We start from the raw sequence: 26,166 nt of genomic DNA, 5'->3' as shown, positions 1-26,166 counted from the left end.
GTGAACTGGAAATGAAACGTTCCATAGAGGGTGTGTGAACTGGAAATGAAACGTTCCATCGAGGGTGTGTGAACTGGAAATGAAACGTTCCAAATGAAACGTTCCATAGAGGGTGTGTGAACCGGAAATGAAGCGTTCCATAGAGGGTGTGTGAACTGGAAATGAAACGTTCCATAGAGGGTGTGTGAACTGGAAATGAAACGTTCCATAGAGGGTGTGTGAACTGGAAATGAAACGTTCCATAGAGGGTGTGTGAACTGGAAATGAAACGTTCCATAGAGGGTGTGTGAACTGGAAATGAAATGTTCCATCGAGGGTGTGTGAACTGGAAATGAAACGTTCCATAGAGGGTGTGTGAACTGGAAATGAAACGTTCCATCGAGGGTGTGTGAACTGGAAATGAAACGTTCCATAGAGGGTGTGTGAACTGGAAATGAAACGTTCCATAGAGGGTGTGTGAACTGGAAATGAAACGTTCCATCGAGGGTGTGTGAACTGGAAATGAAACGTTCCATAGAGGGTGTGTGAACTGGAAATGAAACGTTCCATAGAGGGAGTGTGAACTGGAAATGAAACGTTCCATAGAGGGTGTGTGAACTGGAAATGAAACGTTCCATAGAGGGTGTGTGAACTGGAAATGAAACGTTCCATAGAGGGTGTGTGAACTTGTGATGGTGGGTGTGAAACAGAGGGTTCACACTCATGTTGGCACACAAATATGTTTATGCACACTGTGTGTGTAAATGAATGTGAGTGTGTTCATTATGTCAGTATGTCAGAGTCTGCTTTACAATATGGAAATGTATTGTAATTGAATAAAGAGTGGGATCAGTGCCCCCCCCCCACACACACACACACACCTACCTGCAGATGGCCCCCTGTCCAGGTATGATGTCACACTTCCCATCATTCATACAGAAGTCTGTCTGTAGGTCACAGATGCTCTGACAGGGCAGTCCGTCCACACTGAAGTATCCAGCGTTACACACACACTCCGCCTCGCCAGACCAGCGGTTCACAGAACACTGTGCAAACTCATTACACGCCTGGAACTTACACTGGTTCGCCTGGTCACCTGGCAACAACACACAGGAAGTGTTAGGGTAGATACAGTCAACTCCTGATAAGTGCACATTGGATAAATCCAGTTCACCAGTTCCAATTCAAATACATTATTTTGAATTGCTCTGGATATTAATTTGAAGTTTAGTCCTGAGTCATAGAATACAGTATATACTGCATAGTTTCTCCTTGCATTAGAACAGGGGGATATAACAATTAGTAGAGGTAAAAGGTTATTATAAGAACATAATATAATCCTAGAAACGTCATGTCGGGATATAATCATAATAAGATTTAGCTATTTTTGTTGTGATTGGCTCAGACAGATTATGACGGCTCATCTGTCACGATGAGACAAAAAACAGTCATCAGTCAGATATTATCTAAGGCCTCATATGATCCCATACTGTCACAACCACAAACAAACACACCGTCACTGTCACATACAGTCAAACAGTCCCGCTAGTCTCTGAGCCTCTAGGAGAAAGAGGAAGGGATTACACACATACAAATGTATTACAGGATGGTATATTGATGCATAAGTAATATGTTCAATACCTTCATAAACTTAATTTAATGTAATATACTGTATAACTTAACATAACTTCACCTCATGATGCCAATAACAAGTATCACCAAAGAAGATACAAATGTCCAACGGGAGGGAAGAGGAAGTGGATGTCTTCTCACAGTTTGCTATTCCACAGTGGGATATGGATTATCTTGCTGTAGTTACACAATCAGTGTGACCAAGACATTGAGTAATGGAAGGAACGCCTGAGAATGCCCGAGACATTTAACACCTAACACACACACACACACACACACACACACACACACACACACACACACACACACACACACACACACACACACACACACACACACACACACACACACACACACACACACACACACACAAAGATACCCGCAGTCTCTGATTTTGAAAAGTGATTCATTTTCTTTGTCTTCAGTCTAGATTAGAACCTCCCTGGAGAGAGCTTTCATGCCAAAATGTATCCATCTACCATGCTTATAACTGACAATCAATGTGCCATGCTTTTAACTGACAATCCATGTGCCATGCTTTTAACTGACAATCCATGTGCCATGCTTTTAACTGACAATCCATGTGCCATGCTATTAACTGACAATCCATGTGGATATGCACATTTTAATGCATTTGAACTCCCCAAAACCAAAGGGAGGAGTGCCTAGGAATAATTAGGAACCCTCCGTTGTGTCTCTGGTGAAATATGTGGTAGTTGTCAAGCTTACCTGACTCTACGTCCAGTGAGTACTTGTCGATGGCCAGGTTCATGGTCTTGTAGGCTGTGTTAGCGAAGTCTTCCAGGATCAGGTAGACTGCGTTGTTGACGCCGCGAGGCACCGGCTTCCCGAACTTCATCCGGCTGTTGACCACAATACTCCCGTTCCGGAAGTTCAGGATCTCCAGGTTCTGGAAGTTACTAAGGTTGGACTGGAGGTAAGGGAGCAGCTAGAGGGGGGCAGGGAGGGACGGAGGGATGGAGAGAGAGAGATACAGAGAGAGCGCACCATCTACATATAGTATCACACCAAGTAAAACATCTATTTCTAATTGTCTACAGGGGGAAAGGGGGAATAAAGGCTTAAAATGAATAGCTCACCAGCTCTATGAACCTTTGTTCCAGGGCCTTGTATTCCGGGGAGCTCTTATTGAAGAGGTCATCTGAGAACTTCATGTTGGTTACCCTCAGACTGAAGAACACCATCAGCGCCCGCCCAGGGTTGATTGGCATGGCAACGCTGTGGTCCACACCATGTACCCCTCCAGAGGGGTACCCGCTGCTTCCCTCCTCTGTTTGGTTGGTGCCACCGAAGGAGACCAGGTCATAGTCTGTCACAGGGTCGATCGTCTGCAGCTGGTTTAACAGACATGAAACAATTCATGGTGCAATTGGTCAATGTGGAACAACATTTGGTAGCTTTTATGATACAACAAGGAAATGTCTGCACTAACAGATGAATAGACAAAGTAAAGTACCATAACAAGGGGAGTTTTTCCTAGTCAGGTTACATGGTCACTCAGACAGGAAAAACTCAGGGTCCTGACTAATGTCCATTACAACCATCATCTCTCCATCATTTTTTATTACCTCCAGAGTGATGGAAATGTCTGGGTCAGGGAAATACTTGGCAGGTGTGAGAGCTGGGGTGACTCCCTGGTCCTCTGCTTCTGCCTCCGGTTCTTGGGCTGTGTCTAGGCCTGTGGCCTCTGTTGCCTCTTCTTCTACTATGGCATCAGAGACTTGGGTGAAGGGCGACTCCTTCTCTGCAGAAAGAGTGTTAGGGTAAACTGCCTCTGGAACAGCCTCGTCGACCAACATAACCTCATCTTCTACCAGGTCCTCCACCGAGGTCTCAGTCATGTCCAGAAGTTCCATCACCACTTCTTCTTTTGCCACCTCTTCCTCCACCTCCAAGGCATCCTCTCCAGTTACTGGCTCCTCGGTGATTGGTCCCTCCTCTAAGCTCTTAACTTCCTCTCCATATCCTGATATTTCTGGATGACCCAACACCTCGTTAGCCTCTTCTTCAGGCTCATCTGGGGGTACAGTCTCCATGGCATTCTCGGGGACATTAAGGCTCTCCGCTGGCTCGGGATTATCCATCGTTTCCACAGGGACAAAGGCAGGGTTCACTTCCTCCAACTCTTCTATGGTCTCTGTCTCTAGGATGTAATACTCAAGGTTTTCTGAGGGTTCAGCTTCTTCTAGAACCTCTGCAGTATCAGAGACCTCCACTACTTCCTCCTCTACCTCTTCTTCCTCAGGGACTTCCACTGCTTCCTCCTCTACCTCCTCTTCCTCAGAGACCTCCACTGCTTCCTCCTCTTCCTCAGGGACCTCCACTGCTTCCTCCTCTTCCTCAGAGACCTCCACTGCTTCCTCCTCTTCCTCAGGGACCTCCACTGCTTCCTCCTCTTCCTCAGGGACCTCCACTGCTTCCTCCTCTACCTCCTCCTCCTCAGGGACCTCCACTGCTGCTTCCTCTACCACCTCTTCCTCAGGGACCTCCACTACTTCCTCCTCTACCTCCTCTTCATCAGAGACCTCCACTGCTTCCTCCTCTTCCTCAGGGACCTCCACTGCTTCCTCCTCTTCCTCAGGGACCTCCACTGCTTCCTCCTCTACCTCCTCTTCCTCAGGAACCTCCACTGCTTCCTCCTCTTCCTCAGGGACCTCCACTACTTCCTCCTCTACCTCCTCTTCCTCAGGGACCTCCACTGCTTCCTCCTCTACCACCTCTTCCTCAGGGACCTCCACTACTTCCTCTTCTACCACCTCTTCCTCAGGGACCTCCACTACTTCCTCCTCTTCCCCAGGGACCTCCATTGCTTCCTCCTTTACCTCCTCTTCCTCAGGGACCTCCATTGCTTCCTCCTTTACCTCCTCTTCCTCAGGGACCTCCACTGCTTCCTCCTCTACCTGCTCTTCCTCAGGGACCTCCGATTCTGTTTCCTCTGTTAAGATCTCTTCCTCTATGATCACCTTTTCCAAAACTACCTCTTCTTCTATGGTATGTTCCTCTTCTGCAGCTGGGGATGGCTCTTCTTCTTCCTCGGGCTGGAAGGGCAGGTCCTCAAGTCTATCAACACCTGACCCAGAGGCCTCTATCTCCAGAGGAGGCTTGGGGAGCGTAGTGCCTTCTGGCTGCTCGGGGGAGACAGGGTCTGCAGGGAGGAGCTCCGGGGGAGGGCTCTCTATAGCCACAGTGTTCCCCAACAGCAGACCCTCCTCCTCCATCCCCGTGTCATCGATGGTCACCTCTGGCTCAGGGGGGAGGGTCACGCTCTCCTCCAGAACGATGACATCATTCTCCCCCGTCGCCACATCCTCAGCTTCAACCTCAGAGGCATCTGGGGTCATCTCAGTAGCCAAGATTTCCTCCTGGACATTAGAGGAGAAACACATTATAACCTAAACTGTCACACAATTAGGTTGGAGTTCCATTCCATTTCAGTCAATTCAGGACATGGAATTGACCCCAACCCTGAACTCCATACTATTAAAATCAAAATTAGGAATTATAGGTTTCCATGCCTTAATGACTGACAAAAAGGATTTACTTACATATACATCCTTTGCATATTGTTATTAAGTTTAATCTACCTACATGGTGTGACAGCTACTCCAAGGCATAACACTACCTGATAAAACTTGAATTGGAAAAGGCAGCTTCTGTCTGATAGAGAGAACTCTAGTCTAAGATATTGTAGTCTGTTTCTGGGCAGCTCGATGCCTAGTGCTTCTGTTATGTGTAGTTGGCTGTAAATGCCAGTTACTGACTGGTAGTTTGCCAACCTCTTCCAGTCCATGTAATTACTCCAATTAATCATGTAGGGCCTTAGCAGGCAAGTAAACCAGCAGACCCAGTTACTGTCCAAGACCAAGACTGGAGCTCCCTGCTCTGTTTATCACAATACAGCTGCTAGTCTACTGGCAGAATCCACAAAGATCATAGGGTCCTGCATTCACAAACTGAGTGATAACCTCCCTCCCTCTCTCGCTCTCTCTCCCTCCCCCTCTCTCTCTCTCTCTCGCTGTAACTCTCTAGCCCCAGAATAGTAGTGGATTATTATATCAAGAGCCAATCTAATCCTCAAAGCCTTCACCTCATCCCTTACTTCCAGGAGAGCCCTGGTTAACACCACCTAGCAGCTGTCTCACCACTAGACAGGAGAGTCCTGGTTAACACCACCTAGCAGCTGTCTCACCACTAGACAGGAGAGTCCTGGTTAACACCACCTAGCAGCTGTCTCACCACTAGACAGGAGAGTCCTGGTTAACACCACCTAGTAGCTGTCTCACCACTAGACAGGAGAGTCCTGGTTAACACCACCTAGCAGCTGTCTCACCACTAGACAGGAGAGTCCTGGTTAACACCACCTAGCAGCTGTCTCACCACTAGGCAGGAGAGTCCTGGTTAACACCACCTAGCAGATGTCTCACCACTAGGCAGGAGAGTCCTGGTTAACACCACCTAGCAGATGTCTCACCACTAGACAGGAGAGTCCTGGTTAACAGGACAGCATACATCATCACAGCCATATAAGATTCTGCCTCTCACTGTTTCCCAGAAATAACCTCTGGACCAACTGGAGGTCAAGGGTCAAAGGCTGACTTACCAAGCAGTCATCCTTGGTAATTCCAGCCGTGGACTCGATGGACTCAGGAACACTGGACACTGTAGAGTCAAAGAGAACAGAGTCAATACTGTGACTCATAGGGAGGCCTAATCAATCAAACCTGATCATTAAAACAACAACAGGTTCTTCCCTATAGCGGAGGGAGGTAGCCTAGTGGCTAAGAGCGTTGGGCCAGTAACCGAAGGGTTGTTGGTTCAACAACTGCTCCCTGGGCGCCCATGATGTCCACTGATTGAGAGGGGTTGTGTTAAATGCGGAAGACACATTTCAGTTGAATGCATTCAGTTATGTAACTGACTACGTATCCCCTTTCCCTTCCCACACTTGAGTCCATGCACCCAACAAAGATGGCAGTTGGAAACCAAACTTAACTGCATAATAAGTCAAACTTTCTCTAATAATGTACTGGAGGAATGACGTTTAAACACTCTCCATCTTTTCTGTATAATCCATTTGTCCTCTCCCCAGTCCTGACAGCGGTGGTGCCGACTATGTGTTTACCTAAGGGGAAACTAATCACCTACTACTAATCACCCTAGAGATCTAGCCCCTATACCTGCCACTATGGGCCAAGACCATTACTGCATTTACCATCAGGCCTGGAGCCTGGGACTGGAGCCTGGTGGCGACAGCTTGGAACCAAGCAGTGCCTGTAAGTCACCACACACTGTGCCAGGCAGGCATCTGACATTATTTACCCCTCATATCAGATGTCTCGGCACATAATGAATCAGGCCGTCAGACGGCATCCATCTTCAGGGAAACACAGTAAACTAATGACAGCAACTCTTTTACAACACTGTCAGGGAGAATTCCAATAGACCAGGGAGATGGTATTATCATCATTACCATAGAACGTGTTCCATTCGCTGGACAAAACCCTGCCAGGAGTTAGAGCTAACCTACTTACTGGCTAGCTAAATCTAGTGTGTGTGTGTGTGTGTGTGTGTGTGTGTGTGTGTGTGTGTGTGTGTGTGTGTGTGTGTAACTGAAGCACTGGAACCCAGCAAAAATAATAGATGAAGTAGAGGGAGAGAGAGAGAGAGAGGTAAGGGCTCTGATTTTTCAGATCCAGTTGTCTCACTTCTATCAAAGACTGTTTAATGAGCTAGATTTAACTGTTGCAAAGTAAAATCATAGTCCCAATAAACGAGGAGTCTGTTATTTGTCCATCAAAAAGGACCCACTTCTGGACAGAAATCACCACAAAACACTGTGTAAGACAAAGCGCTGTTGAATAGAATGAAGGAAATGAGGCCCCAGAGAGCCAGTGACATACCCATGGTTTGTCATACCCATGGTATACGGTCTGTTATACAACGGGTGGGTCTAATCCTGGATGCTGATTGATTAAAACCGCATTCCAGGCGGTGTCTATTCCACAAGTTTGCTCAGGCTAAATCTATGGCGTTGAAATGCCTATTTACTCTGTTCCATCTGACTGCACAATCCACTGTCTCGTCAGCCCAGCCAGGCAATTTATAAACTAGATCTACACTGAAAAAAGCATCTATACATTATCTTGTATTTCTTTTAGACCAGCATTTGGTTTTCAACAGCGGAGATTTGTAATAACCTTGCTGTCTGTCTCTCAGACATTTGCAACATTGTTTCAACATTGAAATTCAATCTTCAGCTGTCCTATGGTAATGAACGTGTCGGGAGTCAGGATGAGACAGACAGGCTGGCAGCTTTTCTCAGCCAGTCAAAATCATTTATCAGCATTATTTTTATGGATATATAAAAATTAAATATATGAAATGCAGATAGTTTGCTGTCATTACAGCTTCAGTTCTGTCCTTGCGCTGTTCTTGTCTATTGATGTTCTGTATTATGTCATGTTTCATGTTCTGTGTGGATCCCAGGAAGTGTAACTGCTGCTATCGCAACAGTTCATTATAGTGGTTTTGCTGTGTATGGTAGTGTATATATACAGTGTATTGTACAGTAGTGTTTGGTAGTGCTGTATGTCTTACCACTCCTGATAAAATACCAAAATACAAAAAATGTGTTCAATGAACAGTGGCCTGGCGAGAGAGAAGATTTTCTATGCCAGGTGAAATCGCATGTCATTAGCTCATTGTTATGAATGAATCCCAAAAAATCACTAGAAAACATCTTAAACGCAAAGCTACTTTGCTGTTACTATGGCTCCACTGTTTTACATGTTTTTATTTTACCCTTATTTTACCAGGTAAGTTCACTGAGAACACATTCTCATTTACAGCAAAGACCTGTGGAATAGTTACAGGGGAGAGGAGGGGTGATGAATGAGCCAATTGGAAGCAGGTGATTAGGTGACCATGATGGTATGAGGGCCAGATTGGGAATTTAGCCAGGACACTGGGGTTAACACCACTACTCTTATGATAAGTGCCATGGGATCTTTTACTGACCACAGAGAGTCAGGACACCCGTTTAACATCCCATTCGAAAGACGGCACCCTACAGAGGGCAATGGGATGTTTTTTAGACCAGAGGAAAGGGTGCCTCCTACTGGCCCTTCAACACCACTTCGTTTGAGGTGACTGTGTTTGCCAAAGTTGGCCAGCTAGCAAGCAAGGGGTAAGAATGTTGCCAGCTTAATGGCAATGGAACATTTAGAACGAATGACTGTGTCGCATCCATAGATTTAGAACAAAAAGACTTAACGACTGGGTCACGTCTCTGACAACCGAACCGATAGAACGAACGACCAGCCAGTTTGGATAGTAACCCTAGATTTGTGTCGGGAGTATATCTCCTTGAAGGATGAACTAGTTAGAAAAATTCATAAAAATAACGTTTTTAATGAAAATATTTAAATCATTATTTGAATAGGTTGGTAACACGTTAAAAGTGATAATGCCCTTGAAGCCGATGTTTGGAGGATATATATTGGCTTTGTCTCGGGTCTAACAACACCAATATATCCTCCAAACACCAGCATCTTGGGCATTCTCACTTAAATATATCACGGCATTCAGCGAATCAGGATTCAGGGCTCAAACCACCTGGTTCATAATGTATATTTTACCACTCATAGTTAGTCTGGCTACAGTGCCAGAGTACTGTGTATAGTCGTTTTACTGTGTATGGTAGTGTATAGACAGTGTATTGCACGGCAGTGTTGGGTAGTGCTGTGTGTCTTACCACTCTCTAGTTGCAGTAAGTCAGGGTCCCGGGCCAGGGTTATGTCTCTGATGATGTTGTCATTTAGCAGGGGCTCAGTGATGTTGTTCCTGAAGTCAGTGATGTTGTAGACCACTGTGGGCCTCTCCTTCAGCTCTCTGTAGGAGTTCTCCACCAGGTTGGACTGCAGGGTCAGGTAGTCCAACTGCTCACTGCTCACCCCCTCCCCTTCCACCTCCACCGTCACCGCATAGACCACCACTACGCCATCCAACCTGCACAGGCAATACATGTACAGATACATCAGTCAGTTAATCTGTCAGTTGATCTGTCAATCAATCTATCAATATATCAATCTAGCAATCAAATAAATATACACCACCGTTGAAAAGCTTGGGGTCACTTAGACATTTCCTTGTTTTTGAAAGAAAAGCACATTTAGTGTCCATTAAAATAACATCAAATTGATCGGAAATACAGTGTAGACATTGTTAATGTTGTAAATGACTATTGTAGCTGGAAACGGCTGATTTCTAATGGAATATCTACATAGGCGTACAGAGGCCCATTATCAGCAACCACCACTCCTGTGTTCCAATGGCACGTTGTGTTAGCTAATCCAAGTTTATCATTTTAAAAGGCTAATTGATCTGATCAATTTGATGTTATTTTAAATGGACAAAAACAAGGAAATGTTTAAGTGACCCCAAGCTTTTGAAAGGTAGTGTATAGCCATCCATTCCTCCACCATCAACATCTATCCACCCATACACCCATGGAAAACCAATCAAATTTCACTATCAATTGATACATCATTTTATTGATCCGTTTATGAATCTACTGTATATAATATGATTAGCTAGAATCAGAGTCTCTAACAGGAAAACAGTTACCCTGAGAAGAGTAGAGTTCCAAACACAGTACTTTTTTGGACTATTCTGAAATGATAGATGGTAGTGTGATAGATTTACACCCGTCTGGAGCATCATCTATAACTTCCATGACTTCCATCCAACCAGCCCAGCCACCCGAGTGATCAATATGGTCATAAACACGACAAACACCCCACAACAGACTCTTGATGTGGAACCTGACTGTGTGGAAAAAGCCATCTATCAGACTTCATATGGCCTTCTCTTCTCCCTGTGACCTAGATCTCTCAGCAGGCTTGGCTTGGCCCAGTATGAGGCACATGCCTGTAATCGGCCCACTGCACCACCACATCCCAGATCCCAGTTTTCCTGCTGACAGCTCACACTGGGAAAACGGTACGAACATTTTCACAAGTGTTTAATGACACTTGAAACTAGTTGATGTTCTTTTATACTCTTCTGATGCTGGCCCTACTGCGGAGCTCCGGTCAGATCCACGCTGTAGCGCTGCTGACCTGGGAATCTGGAATGACCACTCAGAAGAGAGCAAGGCTTTTCTTAGTAAAGTCCCACGTAATTGCATGAGCAGAGGACTGCTGCATGACTTGTGCGTGTGTGCGTATCTCTCCATACCTGTCTGTCCCAACTGTTGACAGTGACAGGCCAGGAAGCTGATTGCAGTGGGCATAAAGCCTCAGAGATGAGCTCCTCTCCTGGGTTGGGGTTAGGTAGCAGGCATAAAGCCTCAGAGATGAGCTCCTCTCCTGGGTTGGGGTTAGGTAGCAGCCATAAAGCGCCATAGATGAGCTCCTCTCCTGGGTTGGGGTTAGGTAGCAGGCATAAAGCGCCATAGATTAGCTCCTCTCCTGGTTTGGGGTTAAGAAGCAGCTGGTTCATTGTCAAGCCACGCCCTTATCCTTCTTACCAGGTGAGCGACCACCCTAACACTAATACTTTGGGATTTTAACAATGAGGCCCTTTATCTACTTCCCCAGAGTCAGATGAACTCATGGATACCATGTTTATGTCTCTGTGTCCAGTATGAAGGAAGTTAGAGGTAGTTTGGCGAGCCAATGACTGGAAGTCTACGGGTATCATCACAACTTCACACGAACCTACGCACACTTACAGATAAAGCCAGCATGGATCTCACATGACCCTCAGACACACACACATACACACACAAATTTAAATAGGTTCTCTGGCACAAAATGAGTATCAGCCATTTAAAATCTCTCTCTTTCTTCAGCCTTGCACACTGCTATTGCGTTTCTCGTGGCCAGTGATTTTAAAGCAGGGAAATTGAAATCCTTTTTAGCTCGTTTTTACCAGCATGTCACCTCTAGACCACACTTATTCCACACACAAGGCTCTGCCCCGCCCTCCTTTTGGCAAATCAATCCATAACTCTATCTTTCTGCTTCCTGCTTACAAAAAACAAAATCTTAGAGAGGATATCATGTTAATTACTGTTGAAATAATATGACTACAGGTTCATCTGCCTCAGCTACAGCCCATTCTGGTGAGAAGCTGCTATAGACCAAGTGCTAACAGTCCGTATCTGGATAACGTGTGAAATGCTTGATAATGTATGTGACATCAACAGATAGATATATTTTCTGGGTGATTTAAATATTGACTGGCTTTCATCAGGCTGCCCACTTAAGAGAAAGCTTATTTAACTAGTGCTTGCAACCAGGCTATCAGTCAACCTACCAGGGTAGTTACAAACAGCACAGGAATGAAATCATCAACATGTATTGATCACATCTTTATTAATGCTGCAGAAATTAGCTTTGAAAGCAGTATCCAGAGCCATTAGATGTAGGGATCACAATATAGTAGCCATATCTAGGAAAACCAAAGTTACAAAGGCTGGGCCTAATATAGTGTATAAGAGTTCATAGAATAAATGTAGTAGGGATTCCTATGTTGTTGATGTAAAGAATGTGTGTTGGTCTGTGGTGTGTAATGAGAAGCAACCAGACGCTACACTTACCACATTTACGAAATTGCTTTTCACAGTTACTAATAAGCATGCACACATTAAGAAAATTAAGAAAAACAGTTACATCCCTGTGGATTGATGAGGAATTGAAAAATTGTATGTTAGAGAGGGATGAGGCAAAATAAATGGCAAATCATTCTGGCTGCACAACTGATTTGCAAATGTTCTGCAAATTGAGAAATCATGTGACTAAACTGAATAAAAAGAAGAAGAAACTACACTATGAAACAAATGAAAATGACAAAGAATAATAGTAAAAAGCTTAGGAGCACCTTAAATAACATTTTGGGTAAAAAGGACATTTTTATTATTTATTGAATCAGAATGCTCATTCATCACAAAACCCACTGATATTGCCAACTACTTTAATGATTGTGTTCATTGGTAAGATTAGCAAACTTAGGCATGACATGCCAGCAACAAATGCTGACACTACACATCCAAGTATATCTGACCAAATTATGAAAGACAAGCATTGTAATTTTGAATTCTGTAAAGTGAGTGTGGAAGAGGTGAAAAAAGTATTGTTGTCTATCAACAATGACAAGCCACCGGGGTCTGACAACTTGGTTGGAAGATTACTGAGGATAATAGCGGATGATATTGGCACTCCTATTTGCCATATCTTCAATTTAAGCCTACTAGAAAGTGTGTGCCTTCAGGCCTGGAGGGAAGCAAAAAGTCATTCCCCTACCTAAGAATAGTAAAGCCCCCTTTACTGACTCAAATAGCTGACCAATCAGCCTGTTACCAATGCTTAGTAAACTTTTGGAAAAAGGTTTGACCAGATACAGTGCTATTTTACAGTAAACAAATTGACAAACTTTCAGCACACTTATAGGAAAGGACATTCAACAAGCACAGCACTTACACAAATGGCTGATGATTGGCTGAGAGAAATTGATGCTAAAAAAATTGTAGGGGCTGTTTTGTTAAACTTCAGTGCGGCTTTCGACATTATCGATCATAGTCTGCTGATGGAAAAACGTATGTGTCATGGCTTTACACCCCCTACTATATTCTGGATAAAGAGTTACTGTACTTGTCTTACATAACACAGAGGGTATTCTTTAATGGAAGCCTATCCAACATAATCCAGGTAGAATCAGGAATTCCCCAGGGCAGGTGTCTAGGCCCCTTACTTTTTTCAATCTTGACTAACGACATGCCACTGTCTTTGAGTAAAGCAGTTAGTTTCAGAATGGGTGGCAAGGAATTAGTTATTCCCAAATATTTAAAAAATTAAAGCATTGCATTTGAGACAAATCATTCATTAAACCCTAAGCCTCAACCAAATATTGTAATGAATAATGTGGAAATTGAGCAAGTGACTAAACTGCTTGGAGTAAGTTTGGATTGTAAACTGTCATGGTCCAAATACAACAGTAGCTAAGATGGGGAGAAGTTTGTCCATAATAAAGCACTACTCTGCCTTTTTAACAGCATTATCAACAAAGTAGGTCCTAGTTTTGTCGCTCCTGGACTACTGTTCTGTCGTGTGGTCACGTGCCACCAAGTGGGACTTCAATTGGCTCAGAAAACAGGGCAGCACGGCTGTTCCTTAGATGTACACAGAGAGCTAACATTAATAATATGCATTTCACTCTCTCCTGGCTCAAAGTGGAAGAGAGGAAGTACTCGTATTTGTGAGAGGTATTGACATGTTGAATGCACCAAGCTGTCTGTTTGAACTATTGGCACACAGCTCAGACATCCGTGCATACCCCACAAGACATGCCACCAGAGGTCTCTTCACAGTCCCCAAGTCCAGAACAGACTATGGGAGGTGCACAGTACTACATTGAGCCATGACTACATGGAACTCTATTCCATATCATGTAACTAATGCATGCAGTAAAATAAAATTTGATTAAAAAAAAACAGATATAAATACACCTTATGGAACAGAGGGACTGTGAAGCAACCCAAACATAAGCACAGACACATGCATACACACACACGATAGCATATACACTATACACACATGTACACATGGATTTTGTGTTGCAGATATGTGGTAGTAGAGTAGGGGCCTGAGGGCACACACTTATTAATGTGTTGTGAAATCTGTTGTGAATGTATTGTAATGTTTCTAAAATTGTACAATTGCCTTAATTTTGCTGGACCCCAGGAAGAGTAGCTGCTGCCTTGGCATCAAATTGTCAAAGACTCCAGCCACCCAAGCAATAGTCTGTTCTCTCTGCTACCATATAGCAAACAGTTCCAGGGCACCAAGTCTGGAAACAACAGGACCTTTGAACAGCTACACCCAAGACATAAGGCTGCTCAACAACACTGCTAAATAACTCATCAAATGGCTACCCGAATTGCCTGCATTTACCTTTTTTACTAACTCTCTCGCACCGACTCTATGCACAAACACTGGACACTACCCACACTCACACATACTTACACTTTGACCACAACACCCATATACACACACACACTACATACTACCACACACACACTACATACAACCACACACACACACATAACATGCGCACACAAGCATACTGATGTCACACACACACACACATTTTCGCACTCACCACATACGCTGCTGCTACTGCTCCACATGCACTCCTGCTACTGCTCCACATGCACTCCTGCTACTGCTCCACATGCACTCCTGCTACTGCTCCACATGCACTCCTGCTACTGCTCCACATGCACTCCTGCTACTGCTCCACATACACTCCTGCTACTGCTCCACATACGCTGCTGCTACTGCTCCACATGCACTCCTGCTACTGCTCCACATGCACTCCTGCTACTGCTCCACATGCACTCCTGCTACTGCTCCACATGCACTCCTGCTACTGCTCCACATGCACTCCTGCTACTGCTCCACATGCACTCCTGCTACTGCTCCACATGCACTCCTGCTACTGCTCCACATACACTCCTGCTACTGCTCCACATACACTCCTGCTACTGCTCCACATACACTCCTGCTACTGCTCCACATACACTCCTGCTACTGCTCCACATACACTCCTGCTACTGCTCCACATGCACTCCTGCTACTGCTCCACATACACTCCTGCTACTGCTCCACATGCACTCCTGCTACTGCTCCACATACACTCCTGCTACTGCTCCACATACACTCCTGCTACTGCTCCACATACACTCCTGCTACTGCTCCACATGCACTCCTGCTACTGCTCCACATACACTCCTGCTACTGCTCCACATGCACTCCTGCTACCGCTCCACATACACTCCTGCTACCGCTCCACATACACTCCTGCTACTGCTCCACATACACTCCTGCTACTGCTCCACATGCACTCCTGCTACTGCTCCACATACACTCCTGCTACTGCTCCACATGCACTCCTGCTACTGCTCCACATACACTCCTGCTACTGCTCCACATACACTCCTGCTACTGCTCCACATACACTCCTGCTACTGCTCCACATGCACTCCTGCTACTGCTCCACATGCACTCCTGCTACTGCTCCACATACACTCCTGCTACTGCTCCACATGCACTCCTGCTACTGCTCCACATACACTCCTGCTACTGCTCAGTCTTATCTATCCTGTTGCCTAGTCACTTTACCCTCAGCTATGCATACATAGCTACCTCAATTACCTCGTACCCCTGCACATTGACTCGGTACTGGTATTTCCTGTGTATAGCCATGTTATTTTTTACTCGTTATTGTTATTCAATATTCAGTATGCATTTATTCCTCGTGTCACTATTTCTATTTGATCTTCTTTATCTTTATCTCTGCATTGTTGGAAAATGACCCATGAGTAAGCATTTCACTGTCGTTTACGAAGCATGTGACAAACACGTTTTTATTCGATAAGCTAATAATATTATTAATAAGCAATATTACATGGACGTGTACACCTTTTCTACCTTTTATAAAGGAACTCCGTCTGGCTTTAAACTTACTCTTGCGGGCCTCCTGAGTGGCGCAGTGGTCTAAGGCACTGCATCGCAGTGCTAGCTGTACCACTAGAGATTCTGGGTTTGAGTTCAGGTTCTGTCGCAGCCGGCCGCGACCGGGAGACTAATGGGGCGGCGCACAATTGGCCCAGTGTCGTCCGGGTTAGGGGAGGGTTTGGCTGGCAGGGATGTCCTTGTCCCATTGTTCACTAGCGACTCCTGTGGCTGGCTGGGCAGCAGTGCACGCTGACACGGTTGCCACGTGCACAGTGTTTCCTCCGACACATTGGTGCGGCTGGCTTCCGGGTTAAGTGGGCATTGTGTCAAGAAGCAGTACGGCTTGGTTGGGTTGTGTTTCAGAGGCTATCGACCTTCGCCTCTCCCGAGTCCATACAGGAGTTGCAGCGATGAGACAAGACTGTAACTACCAATTGGATACACAAGGTGCACAAGAATGCACCTTGTGTATCATCAGGGTAGTGCATCATCAGGCCCTCTTGTCATGTTAGTCATTGCATAGCTTAGAGAGCTATTTATAACTTGTCAGAAATGTCCTGATCAACTAGCCCATGTCAGCTAATGTTTTTTTAGTAGATAGATATTTTTGTAATTATTTGGTAACTGAAAAATCACATCACAAATTAGACATGCCAAAATGTATAGAATTGCAATACATTTAGCTTTAAAACGGCTAAATGTTCTTTGCACCCCATGCCAAAATGTGTAGAATTGCAGGAAATAAGCTTAAAACCTGCACAATTTTCTCCACCAACAAGAGGGGTGTGAACAGTTTGTGTCATGAACAGTGCCTGTGCACATAGAAATAGATGTGGTAAAAGTGTGAGAACCCTCTGGTCTAGATGACTGTTGTTTGACAAATCCATAAGGCTCTTTGTTTTTTAAATGAATGTTAAACGTACATGTTTTTTTCCATAAAAGCACATGGATGTGTGTGAAACAGATAAACAAGTAGGATTTTGTCATATTTGAAAAAATGTGAGTAGTAGCTAGTAGCCTAGTCAAGGATGCATCAATGCAATATTGGCACACAACATTTTGTCACAGACCAACGAAACAAAAATAAACCTTGAATTTTTAGGTTTTAAATATCCCTGTAGTGGCTAGGGTTGACTTATTTCAAGAAATGCCATTGGTTGGTGGATACAAAGTCTAAGATCTTTGATAGGCTTATGAAGAATTTGTGATCAGTGCCACCTGTTGAGGTTAGCATATGGCTGATGTGTGCCATGTTATCTGATGGAAACAGCTTCAATTTAGCTTTCTGTTGCCTGCAAGTAAATCAACTAATTGAATTGGCTGATATGCATTTTGTGCCAGAGAATCTGTTTAAATGGAAATAGTTGCTTATGTTCGCAAGTATGGACACACACACAAACACTCAAGACTAGGTTATCCTTAACCACAGATCTAGGGTCAGATTACTAGCCTACTGGCTATACACATCCAGGACTACAGGTAAGGGTCTATACTCACCCTTGGGCATCCTTCTGAAACCTGAAAACAAATAAAAAACTAGATCTCAGGCGTCCCGAGTGGAGCAGCGGTCTAAAACACTGCATCGCAGTGCTAGAGGTGTAACTACAGACTTGGGTTCGATCCCGGGCATTACAACCGGCCGTGATCGGGAGTCCCATAGGGCGGTGCACAATTGGCCCAGTGTCATACGGGTTAGGGGAGGCTTTGGCCGGGGGGCTTTACTTGGCTCATCGCGCTCTAGTTACTCCTTGTGGTGGGCTGTGCGCCTGCAGGCTGACGCCAGTCGTCAGGTGAACAGTGTTTCATGTGCGGCTGGTTTCCGGGTTAAGCGGGCGGGTGTTAAGAAGTGTGGTTTTGCAGGTCATGTTTCGGAGGACACATGACTCGACCTTCGCCTTCCGAGCCCGTTGGGGAGTTACAGCGATGAGACAAGATAGAAAAGGAAGTAAAATACACAAAATTAAATAAATAAAAATAGATCACAGACTCTAAATATGACTCCCTGTTTGACCTCTGGATTTTATGGGTATTATAACTCATACTGTGGTACTCTATCAAGGGAGGACGGGCTCATAATAAAGACTGAAATGGAGTAAATGGAATAGGATCAAACACAGGAAACCATGTGTTTGATGTATTTAATACCATTCGAATCTTTAAACTCCAGCCAATAATATGACCCGTACTCCACAACTAAGATGCCACCAACCTCCTGTGTTCTCTATAGCCCTACCGTTTATGCATTCGAATGGCTGATGCGCTTCCCTCCATTCATTACTTTAATTGTAATGCCAGACACTCAAGATTGTAAAACGCTGACAATTACACAACAATTTGAGTTGAGGAATAAATCACACAGAACTGAAAAGCTGGGACCCTGCTCTTTTCAATAATTGCAGTCAAAAACGGTTGTATTTTCCCAAGATTGCATTTGGGAATATTGTGCAGCGACTGAGCTTATTAGAACCCATTTCTTCCCTTGCACCAATCAGCAGTGTGCGGAGTTGCACACACTTGCTACCAGACAGGTTATATTAAGCTGATAAATAAACAACATAGCTCATGAACAGCTTCAGGAATTCATCTGGTTTCTAAATAATTATATAGGCCTAGACTACATAATAGTATTACTCAGCCCTTTGTATTTAACCAACAAGAGACTTGTGTAAATAATGTTTATGTCTTGACAAGCAAGCAGCTCCATAGTGTCGGCCTGTGTAAATCTTTCTGTGTCTGATATGAAAAAAGACTAAAGCAGGTGGAGGACTTTTGAATGCGAGTGCCGATGTTCAACTCTGAGTCGATACGCTTCCCGCCTCCGACAGGCTTTACTCGAGACTGAGAGGGAAGGTTTTGACATACTTACTTCCGCTTGGAAACCGAATGCTGGTTGATAACAAAAATCTGGATTAAATACCAATAAATGTTTTGTTGTTGTGTTGGAGTTTTAACATGTAGGCTCCTGACCCAAGCGAACCATATGAAAACTTGATTAACTGGCCCGGTGAGCTCGGCAGATGTTGCCAGGCCAGCCAGTCTCCTGAGATAATCCACTCCCTGTAGGCTACTCCAAGTCATGTGCCAAAGAAATAACGCCACCTGCTGTAGAAGACAGATTTTGGGCCCAGTTATTCCTCTTGCTTTGTAAATACTGGATCTCTATGACAAGACACATCATTCAATGTCGTCAAAATCGGGCCAGTCATGTATGACATATCGCGTGTGAATAATGGACGGACAGATGGAACGGAGACCGATCCACGGTCCCCTCCCCAATTTCATGGTGGGGGACAACTAAACACACTTTATCTAAAGAAATGACGTTTGACAAAGATCAGGTGAGAAGGTCAGGTCAGTGTATCAAATCAATGGCCTACACCACACAGATGTGTGTGTTTTATCCAACTCTTCAGATTATTGCTGTCATGCCATTCATATGTCCAGTATAGCATTCCAATGATAGCTAAGGGAGTTGGCTAAACTAAATCACATCCTAATGTGACCAGGACCAGGCAAATACGCCACTACAGTAGAGACTGACCTGAACTCCAGCACAGTCACACTCTTCAAGCCTGGCAGTCCCCACAGAGCATCTTCTATCTGCAAACACAACGAGGTCACCTTGAGTTCAACAGTTAATTCTGAGGATATTGCTAGTTTATGTCCTCTTTTTTCTTTATTTATTTTATTTAACCATTATTTTATAGCTCTTTAATTCTGTTATTTTACTTTAATTGCATTCTTTTACTTTTAGATTTGTGTGTATTGTTGTGAATTGTTAGATATTCCTGCACTGTTGGAGCTAGGAACTCAAGCATTTCACTACAACCACAATAACATCTGCTAAATATGTGACCAATACAATTTGGTTTGATTTGATTTGTAGCATGGCCATCTAGTGACTACTCACTCAGACCTCTGATTGAACCTTGTTGCTGGATGCTAGTGAGTGTTTTGTGAAGAGAACCATGGTTTTGCTGACTCATGGACCCAGCATTGTGGGACACCTCCTCAGTGACAAAGTTGAATTACGTTTCAGTGTGCCAACAACCCTGCCATTACACCCTCTCCTACCTTTCCCAATCAATGTGGCAAATACCCTGCTTTTGCAATCACTATTATTCTGACACACTTGGCAACACAGCCGACTTCTTTAATTGTCAGATTGTGTTTTTCCGAACATGTCCGTCCCTCTCCTCCTCCCGTCTCTCTCCTTCCTTCATTGTCTATCTCCCTCCCCTTTCCATACACAGAATGATCCAAGTTTAATACAGAGTCATAGCCGTGGGAATTCGGGGTGCTGAAGGCGCTGCACTGTGCAGCGCTGTCCCTCCATGACAACAACAAATTGTCAGCACCCCACCCGTCAAACTACTTCCCGCGGGCTATGGACAGAGTAATAATGAGTACATTAACGGCTTCCAGGGGAGAGTCAAAAACATATTATTTTCCCAGCAGCAGTAAAATGTCTGACCTATTTGTTGTCAGTCAAAAAGCCTTGATGGTGGAGGAAAGTTATCTGTGTGTGAGTGAGTGTGTGTGTCCTGCTTTCTCTATTCCAGTAGACTCATTAACTCTAACTTTCAGCATCTTTTCACACAGAGTATGCCTAGTGTACAATACCAACAGTCAAATGAAGGGAATTTCAAACTGTGTAGGTTCTGCCCTGACTGTGTGTGTTTAAATGAAAAATGAATAACTATAGCCTCAGAGCCTACAAACAAAGTGATGAATTAGGAGATGCCAGAAGAGGACAAAGGGGATGGAGAGAGTAGAAAAGGTTGAGGGAGGATTAGAGAGAAGATTTAGAGGAGATACAGATGACAGGAGGAGCGAGATGAAAGGATAGTGAGAAAGGAGAAGGAAAAAGTGGAAGACATAAGAGGAGTACTGTAAAGAAGTGAAGTGGAGAAATGAGAGAAGGAACGCTGAAAGAGAAAGGAACAGCCCATTAGCAGCCTTAAAACCTCATTCTGGCACATTCTTTACAAAAAAGGTCAAATGCAGCTAAAGTTTTTATCAATACATTGCTGTCAATTGGAATAGATGATTGTCACAGGGTTGATGTTTATCAATACATTACAGTCAGTGGGAAAAGATGAATGTCAGATGGTTGATGTCTAAGTGAATACCTTGCATTCAATGAGGAAAGATGAACATCACAATATGGACGCACAGAGAAAGACTTCAGAGACATGACGCTCCTCTCTCGCTCTCTACCTCCCTCTTTCTCCTCCCTCTCTCTCTTTCCCCCCTCCCAACTTCACCCTCTCTCCCTCTGTCTCCCCTCTCTCCCTTCTCCCCATTTTATCTCCTTCCTTCTTTCCCCCCTCCTCTTGCCTCCCTCCTCTCGCCTCCCACCTCTCGCTCCCACCTCTCGCCTCCCACCTTTCGCTCCCTCCTCTCGCTCCCTGCTCTCGCTCCCACCTCTCGTTCCCTCCTCTCGCCTCCCACCTCTCCTCCCTCCTCTCGCTCCCACCTCTCGCCTCCCACCTCTCGCCTCCTCCTCTCGCTCCCTCCTCTCGCTCCCTCCTCTCGCTCCCCACCTCTCGCCTCCCACCTCTCGCTCCCACCTCTCGCCTCCCACCTCTCGCCTCCCACCTCTCGCCTCCCACCTCTCGCTCCCACCTCTCGCCTCCCACCTCTCGCCTCCCACCTCTCACCTCCCACCTCTCACCTCTCGCCTCCCACCTCTCACCTCTCGCCTCCCACCTCTCGCCTCCCACCTCTCGCCTCCCTCCTCTCGCCTCCCTCCTCTCGCCTCCCTCCTCTCGCCTCCCTCCTCTCGCCTCCCTCCTCTCGCCTCCCACCTCTCGCCTCCCACCTCTCGCCTCCCACCTCTCGTGGACAATAAGTTAGTAATGGGTTATGGCTAGCATTAGGGTTGAACTGGGAGTGAACATGAAGCTAGGGTTGAACTGGGAGTGAACATGAAGCTAGGGTTAGGGTTGAGATGAGAGTGAACATGAAACTAGGGTTGAACTGGGAGTGAACATGAAGCTAGGGTTGAGCTGGGAGTGAACATGAAGCTAGGGTTAGGGTTGAACTGGGAGTGAACATGAAGCTAGGGTTAGGGTTGAGCTGGGAGTGAACATGAAGCTAGGGTTGAACTGGGAGTGAACATGAAGCTAGAGTTAGGGTTGAACTGGGAGTGAACATGAAGCTAGGGTTAGGGTTGAACTGGGAGTGAACATGAAGCTAGGGTTAGGGTTGAACTGGGAGTGAACATGAAGCTAGGTTTAGGTTGAACTGGGAGTGAACATGAAGCTAGGGTTAGGGTTGAGATGAGAGTGAACATGAAGCTAGGGTTAGGTTGAACTGGGAGTGAACATGAAGCTAGGGTTAGGTTGAACTGGGAGTGAACATGAAGCTAGGGTTAGGTTGAACTGGGAGTGAACATGAAGCTAGGGTTAGGTTGAACTGGGAGTGAACATGAAGCTAGGGTTAGGTTGAACTGGGAGTGAACATGAAGCTAGGGTTAGGTTGAACTGGGAGTGAACATGAAGCTAGGGTTAGGTTGAACTGGGAGTGAACATGAAGCTAGGGTTAGGTTGTGGAGTGGACATGAAGCTAGGGTTAGGGCCTCAATCCTAGACATAACACTAACCTTAATCAATTAACAATTAATTTGCCCCTCTCCCCACTACATGGTAGAAAGGTAGGTCTCACTTGAAGACTGGTCTAGAGTTAATGTGTTTTAGAGTGACATTGGCAGAACAGTTCTTGTTCAACAGACGCTTCCCGATGAACGCCAGCCTACCATGCAAAATGTACTCTTGACAGTGAAAACTTTGTCCCACCGAGATTAAGGCCTTTCTTCCATAGAAAAGCATTACCTACAGCCCTCACATAACCATAATGCCCCCATGGCCTGCGATTGAGCTAGCTAACCGTCCTTGTACACATCCAATCGTGACCTTATAGGGATGCCCTATGTTGAGGCTCAGCTTCCTGTGGCAAAAGGAATCCTCAACATGGTCCTTCACTCTCCCTGCAGTTACACAAAAGCACGGTCTTCCATCCTCTGTAGAATGGTAAGTTCTTAATGTAAAGTCTTGAAACACAGGGCATCGTTAAAAAGTGTCCCACGGAGGCCGTACATTGAATTTCAGCTTCCTGCGACTAGAGGGAAGTACTTCATTGGGGATCAGAGGGGTGGTTTCAACGGGTTAAAAAGGTTTAATCTTCCCAAATTGTACATATTTGTGATCAGGGGACCATCATGACACGGCATATGTAATTTGAAGTCAATCGACTCAAAATCATTTTTGACCTCCATTGGACACAATGGTCTTGCAGATCCAGAAACAAAGAGCCTTTTTATGAATTCTTGAATTAATTCTGAAGAGGATTTGTGTCACATTTTTACAATTGACTTGAAAACTTGAAACTGTCTGCCAGCCTGCCTGTCTTTCTGTCTGCCTAACTGCCTGTCTGCCTGTCTGTCTGTGTCTGTGAGAAAATGGAGGGGGATGAGAGAGAGAGAAGGGGGAGAGTGAGGGATGAGGACAGAGGAGAAAGAGGGAGAGGGTGTAGGAGGGGGGAGAGAAAGCAGAAGGGGGAGAGTGAGAGACGAGGACAGAGGGGAAAGAGGGAGAGGGTGTAGGAGGGGGGAGAGAAAGCAGAAGGGGGAGAGTGAGGGATGAGGAGAGAGGGGAAAGAGGGAGAGGGTGTAGAAGGGGGGAGAGAAAGCAGAAGGGGGAGAGAAAGAGTAAATATACAGCCAGAGGTGGGAGAGAGGAGGGACAGAGAGAGATGAGAGGGAGGGGAGGCAGGGAAAGGAGAGACAGAATGCAGGGGGAGGAGGAAGAAAGAGAAGGGGGAGAGTGAGGGAAGGGGAGAGAAAGAGGGAGAGAGGAGAATAACAAGAAAATTGTCAACCCTGTGACACTCTTCTTTCCCATTGATTGCAATGTATTGAGAAAAACATCATCAAAACATTACCGCTCTTCTTTTTTCTTTTTTGTACAGGCCAGGATAAAGATTTCCTATGATATCATGTTGGGAGGAAAGAATGTGAAGTAGGAATGAGTGAATGAGGTAGGGAGAAGGAGAGAGATAAAGAGGGAAACAGACATTTCTGAGTAGTACCTTGTCAATGAACTGCTGGTTGAGTGTCTGGTACTGGAAGCTGGCAGTGTCTCTTAGAGCATCGCTGTACCTCTCTCCCTTCAGCAAGATACTCAGCTCAACCACCTGCTCCAACTGGGCCCGAGTAGGCCACACCAACACTTCCATCTCTATGTCATTGGTGGGTTCTGTGGGAAGCTCCACCTCTATGTCATTGGTGGGTTCTGTGGGAAGCTCCACCTCTGCCCCTTCTATGATGACCTCTGGGGGTTAGGGAGAGAAAGGTTGGTGTTTTTAAGAAAGCAGCACTTTTCTTATAACACTGATGTCTGATTCAACTTAATCAAGCTCTTTATATTTAGTTCATTAGCCGACTGAGGTACATTGGTAATGGTCTGGAACAAAAGCCTGCACAAAGTTGTGGGACCGAGATCAGTAAGTTCTTTAGACAAATCCTGGTAAGTGTACCTAGGGCTGTTGAGGTGACCATAATGCCGCCACACAGAGAGTCATGACCGCAGTGAAATTCCATGTGACTGTTCATGGTAATCTCCTCTTATGCACTCAGGACATGTGTTGGTATTAACCAACTCACTAATGAACATCAGGTCCTAATGGCCTGGTACTCAGGCCTCTATTGTCCTTCCATCAGGTCCTAATGGCCTGGTACTCAGGCCTCTACTGTCCCTCCATCAGGTCCAAATGGCCTGGTACTCAAGGCCTCTACTGTCCCTCCATCGGGTCCTAATGGCCTGGTACTCAGGTCTCTACTGTCCCTCTAACAACTCTGACATCAATCTAAAATCACATCAAACACTTATCATCAAAACAGTATCATGCTTTTAAAACTCACCTCACTGTGATGATCAATTTGAAGAAGTACAACAGGTTGAAACTGAGTGGAAAACATGGTCATTGTGGATGTTGTTTCAAAGCCAAACAATGAAATGGAGAGCACTTTCTAAGGTGATGATTAATTAAAAACAATCAATCAATAAATCTAAACTAATTTTACATATTAGAAAAGACAAGACTCAATTGAGAATAGTCTGATGGGTGAAAATATGATCACTTGATGAGAGAAGAGCTGTGCAGCATTAGGCAAGGAACAGAGCACAAGCTTTATTTGTGACTTTCTCAAATCATCAACAGCCTATAGTCGCATCATGCAGCCCATATATGTTTGGATTTCTATGGTTCGTATCATTCACAACTAAAGTTACCTAATAACTCTAAATGTATCTTATAGAACCTGTTTCAAATGATCACTTTTACCTCAACATAACCACTTCATATGTACACTCACTCTGGAATGGGAAAAATATCCTTTCTGTTATATTCAACTAAGTTGAATTGTATTCTTCTTACTATAAAATCATATAAGATAAAATAATAGCATGGGACTTATAAGCATATATTGTCAGCTAAATTAATAAGCCTACATCCTATGGCCCTGAGCATAGCCAGATAACATACAGTAAGCCAACTCATATGCTGTTCTTCTGAAATACATTTTCTTCATCTCATAATGGTTCTTTAGACCTGACTAAAAGTAATAATTGATGTATTGTGATGGTGTATATTAAATTAATATATTAGACGTTTGTATGCGGGTTGTATGCATGGAGGACTGGAGATGCTTGACGTGTTTATGCTAATTCAAAGTAAAATTACCATGAGACCGGCAGTCTTTTGCACGACAATAACCAGCTGATGAAATGTCATGACTGCCACAGCACTATGTGCACCACAACACATCGATAGTCAGAGGCATTGCTTGGCTTGAGCCTGTAATGTGGGGCAAGAAATCAATAGCCAGAGGGGTTGGTGTGAGTGAACTGCGTGGATGCGCTGCTTACTAATGTGGATTAGACAGCCATAGTGGGCTATTACCGGTCTGAGCACGTCACAGAGCAGAGAGAAGGAGATGGAGAGAGAGGTAACA

At 44.9% G+C, this 26,166-nt stretch overlaps 1 protein-coding gene across 1 annotated transcript in view; it reads right to left on the bottom strand.

Annotated features, from left to right (window-relative positions):
• LOC139404539 (interphotoreceptor matrix proteoglycan 2-like) overlaps nt 1-26,166 on the bottom strand; it is a 42,475-nt gene that overhangs the window by 4,911 nt on the left and 11,398 nt on the right. The window contains exons 7-15 of the mRNA XM_071147243.1: nt 24,243-24,484; nt 19,693-19,751; nt 17,649-17,669; nt 9,386-9,639; nt 6,233-6,291; nt 3,201-4,994; nt 2,712-2,966; nt 2,341-2,560; nt 865-1,075 (exon numbers count right to left, since the gene is read on the bottom strand). Of these exons, the coding sequence (XP_071003344.1) occupies nt 865-1,075; nt 2,341-2,560; nt 2,712-2,966; nt 3,201-4,994; nt 6,233-6,291; nt 9,386-9,639; nt 17,649-17,669; nt 19,693-19,751; nt 24,243-24,484 (3,115 nt within the window). The remainder of the gene's footprint in view (nt 1-864; nt 1,076-2,340; nt 2,561-2,711; nt 2,967-3,200; nt 4,995-6,232; nt 6,292-9,385; nt 9,640-17,648; nt 17,670-19,692; nt 19,752-24,242; nt 24,485-26,166) is intronic.

The sequence above is a fragment of the Oncorhynchus clarkii genome, chromosome 3 (genome assembly GCF_045791955.1).
Source record: "Oncorhynchus clarkii lewisi isolate Uvic-CL-2024 chromosome 3, UVic_Ocla_1.0, whole genome shotgun sequence".
Classification (NCBI taxonomy): Eukaryota; Metazoa; Chordata; class Actinopteri; order Salmoniformes; family Salmonidae; genus Oncorhynchus; species Oncorhynchus clarkii.
Note: the sequence above shows the minus strand (reverse complement) of the source record. Positions and strands in the feature narration are given on the sequence as shown.